General features: G+C 39.7%; 1 protein-coding gene across 1 annotated transcript; it reads left to right on the forward strand.

The window, feature by feature from the left end:
- The first annotated feature begins 1,335 nt into the window (after positions 1-1,335).
- Positions 1,336-3,880, forward strand: LOC119422002. Its single transcript, XM_037689351.1, has 2 exons — positions 1,336-1,770; positions 2,519-3,880. Exons 1-2 carry the CDS (start codon positions 1,386-1,388, stop codon positions 3,565-3,567), a joined length of 1,434 nt encoding a protein of 477 aa, XP_037545279.1. The 5' UTR covers positions 1,336-1,385; the 3' UTR covers positions 3,568-3,880.
- The last annotated feature ends 842 nt before the right edge of the window (positions 3,881-4,722 follow it).

Genomic DNA, 4,722 nt, shown 5'->3' on the forward strand with positions numbered 1-4,722 from the left:
ATAATATCTCAGCTACAGCCCCAAATCTCAAGTGAGTTGAAAAGGATGTTCTGTGGACGCATTCTCATCTACCTGCCAGCTTTGCTCGAGTGCCTGACCACTGAGATCCTGGAACTAGCAGGAAACACGGCTCATGACAGTGGAAGGACAGGATTGTCCCTCGGCACCTGCAGCTGGCTGTCCACAGCGACGAGGAGCTCGGCAGACTGCTGGGAGGAGTGGCCATCACACTGGGAGGAGTTCTGCTTGGCATTCAGGCGGTCCTACAGGCCGGGGGAACTGAGAGGCCAGCCAAGTCTGGGTGGACGGATCGGACGGCATCTGCAGCCAGTTTCTTAGGATCCACTGTGGAATGGACCTTTACAAGAGATCCTTCCTGTCTACAGCCATCAGCATCTATAACATCTCTTAATGAAATGAGGACAACAAGTTACTACAACAAATAATTTCCCTCTGGGATTAATAAAGTATTTTTGAATTTGAATTTGAATTTGAATTAATCTGTCCTCCAGCTATAATGTTAAAAATCTTGGTGTTATTTTTGATCAGGACATGTCTTTTATCCCCCACATTAAAAACGTGACTAGAACTGCCTTCTTCCGCCTGCGTAATATCACTAAAATTGGAAACATCTTATCTAATTTATAATTATGATGATTGTTGTTGTTGTTATTGTTAAGCACTTTGATAACAGGTTCTGTTTTAAAAGTGCTCTATAAATAAAGTTGACTTGACTTGACTAAAAATGATGCAGAAAAACTGGTCCATGCATTTGCCACGTCTAGACTGGACTATTGCAATGGTTTATTATCTGGGTGTCCAAATATTCTTTAAAACATCTTCAGTTGATCCAAAATGCTGCTGCCAGAGTCTTAACTGGAGTTACTGGGAGAGATCATATCTCTCCAGTTTTAGCTTCTCTCCATTGGCTCCCTGTCAAATCCAGAATATAATTCAAAATCTTACTTCTAACATACAAAGCTCTCAACAACCTGGCTCCGTCTTATATTACAGATCTTATTGTTCCATATTTTCCTAACAGAGCACTTCACTCTCAGACTGCAGGTTTACTTGTGGTTCCTAGAATTTACAAAAACAGAATGGGAGGCAGATCTTTCAGTTATCAGGCTCCTCTCTTGTGGAACCAACTTCCAATCTCTGTCTGTGAGGCTGACACATTATCCAGTTTTAAAACTAGGCTTAAGATTTTCCTTTTTGCTAAATCCTATTCACCTTATTCTGCAAGAGCGTATGTGGGCTGCCATGACAGACAGGTACCGCCCCCTCCCGGTTTTATACTTCCGGTGAGCTAAAGCGAGAGGCACTTTTGCTAATGACAAATTCTAGTAATTTGTGCTGTAGCAGGAGGCTTAAACAATTCTAATATGAGTTTGGGTTCAACTTGTGCTGTTGTTGGCTGTCACAACAGCTCCAGAAAACTGAAAGACGAGCTAGAAACGTATTGTTTTGCACATCAACAACTTCGAAAGGCCTGTGTGTGCCCAGCGCGTTACGAACTGCACTCCATGCCGAGGAAGGAGGATCGAAAACGAGCGTGGCTGGCAGCTTTAAAACTCAAATACCCCCCGAAGAGAGTTTATGTTTGCTCCTTTCATTTTATTGATAAAAAGCCCACAGAGCTTCACCCCGACCCGGAGCTCTATCTGGGCTATGACCGGGCCCCACCAAAGAAAAGAAGGCAGCTCATCCGGACCACTGTGAGCCAGACAGCTTCCAGCAACATCGACAAAACGGCCGAATCTGTTCCCGGTGAGTGAAATTGAAAATGTGATTTGTCCCCGCTTCACATTTTAATCATGCTTAGCTCTTATCTTTTACTGAATTATATTATTATTAATGTTATAATTGTAATGTTATAATTACTATACTGTGGATGGTGTTAGCATCAGCGCTAGCTGGTTGCAGTGTTATTGTGGATGTTAGTGTATTATTAATTTAATTCCAAAATACTTTATCACTAAGAGAAAGTACTTGATTGGCAGCCAAATCCAAATCTTAAAGACAAAGTGGTTAGTAATTAACATCAGTAGCATGCTAGCAGAGATGTATATGATTTCATGTAACTGTCCGAGAATAGCTTTTTATTTAGCAACCTGGTAAAATTCAGCCCCCAGGGCTGTAAAAGTCTGGGGATTTTGTTAATAAAGAATATGTTGAGTTATTAGAGGCAGGTTATTTGAAACAGACACAGCTGAAAAAAAAACTTCTTTTAAACTCTTTAAAGAAAAAGCTTAAATGCAACCTAGCTCCAACTGATTTTTTTAAGGATAAAAACTAAAATCTAATCACAATATTTTGATATTATAGCATAATTTGATGGGGCTTAGGAAAATTTAAGGGGGCTAAAGCCCCACTAAAACAGCACTATTGACATTTAAGATGTATCATGTGTGTACGAGTGTGGAATTACAAATTTCCTTCCTAAAACGTAATAAGGTAAGTGACACTTGACAGGTTGTGTTACGCTGATTTGATTTTGTATTTTTGTGTTATTCAGAGTGCACCGTAGATTCACCGTCAGTCATCCCAGACCTGGCTAGCGTCTCCACACAACCTCCTGGGCCACATCTGCACTCAGTCCACACACAGTGGGAGGACCCTTCGCTAAAAGATCATCATCAATACTGCAACACGTCTGGCAGAAAAGATGTCCAGGACAAGACGACTCAGTGTGATGAAGTTGCATTTTTTCTTCTACAAAATGACGCAGACGCTTTGCTGTACACTGGTATAGCGTTAGAAACATTTAACACTCTTGTGTCAGCACTGGAAGGAGATGACAACAATGAATTTACAATGCCTGTACAAGATCAAGTCCTTATAACACTTATGAAAATAAAGACTAATCGTGTAATGGGTGACCTAAGCCGCCAGTTTAATATATCACAGAGCATGGCTAGCAAGATCATTTCATACTGGTTAGACAGACTGGAGGAATATTTCCGACCATTAATTCCGTGGCTGGCAAAAGAAACTATTCAAGCTACTATGCCTGCAGCCTTCAAGAAGAACTTTCCGAATACTACATGCATAATAGACTGCAGTGAGAGCCTGTTGCAGAAACCCAAAAATCTGGGCTCAAGAGGTGAATCATACAGCCACTATTATTCACACAACACAGTCAAATATTTGGTAGCTGTTGCACCATGTGGACTAATCATGTTTGTGTCTGCGGCATATGGCGGTCGATGTAGTGACAAATTTATCACAATGGACTCTGGAATATTAAACTACCTGAAACCTGGTGATGAAGTCATGGCAGATAGAGGTTTTACAATAAAAGAGTTGCTTTTTGAGAGAAAAGTTAGATTAGTAATTCCTGCTTTCACAAAAAAAAAGGGACAGCTAACTGAGGAACAGGTAACATGCACGCGTCGGATTGCAAATGTTAGAATTCATGTTGAAAGAGCAATCCGACGTCTGAAAGTTTACAAAATTTTATCTCAAACTGTTCCCATAAACATGGCTCCTAAAATAGACAAGATTTTGAGGATATGTGCTGCTCTAGTCAATTTGAGAAAGGATCTCATCCGTGACACAGAATAATTTTAATGTACAGATATGTAGGGAGGAAATACCCTGATGCATACTCAAAAATCCAGGTAGAAAAATCTAAAAAAGCCAAGTCCGGTCCTCTACACATTCAAAAAAATGCTTTGGTTTGTTTTGCTTTTTTTGAATGTTCAGAGGACCAGACTTAGCTTTTTTAGATAGGGAGTAAATAATTTCTAGGTTTCCCTTTTTTATATATTTTTATATATTTTATATATTCTCCACATCATGAATGTTTTTGTTGAAAAGCTTACTTAATAGTGTACATATGATGCAATCAACTGAACAATGATTCTTTTTTTTATTCAACCACAATATAACAGTTTCTTCAAAATGGCAACAAATGATTTTCTCAAAACAACAATGTACATATTGTCTTGTCTTGGAAGATTGCAAAAAATAGATAACTACTTTGTCATCAACTTCAATTTGTTATTAATTGCCCAGCATGTGTTTAAATTTTGTACATTTTACTTGTGAAATATTCAACAAATTTTCTATTAAATGTCTGCTTTCATTCACAACACAGACTTGAACTCTGACTATATTGATGTCTGGCTGTCAAATTCATAGTTGTCCTTAAGGGCCAATGTACATTACAGCTTGTCCATTATCTTCAAGTATCTGTCATTTAACTTAAACCGTCCTGCAACATACTCTTCTACAAGCCGAGGCAAGAAACATGAGAAGTAAAAGCCTCTCAAGCGGTCTACTTTTTCTTTAACAAATGCCTCATCATATTGCACTGTAAATGAAACATGCTCACTTGGTGTCCAGATCACAAGTGTTGCAGTCTTTAGACGTGTGCAAAACATTGTAAGCTGCACTTGCATGTAATAGCCTCTGCTTCCTGTTTTATGCAGCTGCAGCTCTCCATCTACCAATTTGATGTCGCTGCACTTCTGGGTAAGCTGCTCAGTGAGCGAAGGATGGGTTGGTACAGGACATTTAATTTCTAGCAGCACATCTGAATCAATGACCCCATCAGGACTAGCAGAGAGCCATGGCTCCTGGATGCTGACAACAGTACCCACGTGAATGATGTTCACACCCTGTTCTGTCAGTTGATCACAAGCTCTGATCTCATTTTCTTTACCGTAGTTTGTGTCATAATTACCATGAAAGGAGGGGTACAGGTGCTCCGATAAA

This window comes from Nematolebias whitei, chromosome 15 (genome assembly GCF_014905685.2).
Source record: "Nematolebias whitei isolate Nwh7 chromosome 15, NemWhi1, whole genome shotgun sequence".
NCBI classification, from domain to species: domain Eukaryota; kingdom Metazoa; phylum Chordata; class Actinopteri; order Cyprinodontiformes; family Rivulidae; genus Nematolebias; species Nematolebias whitei.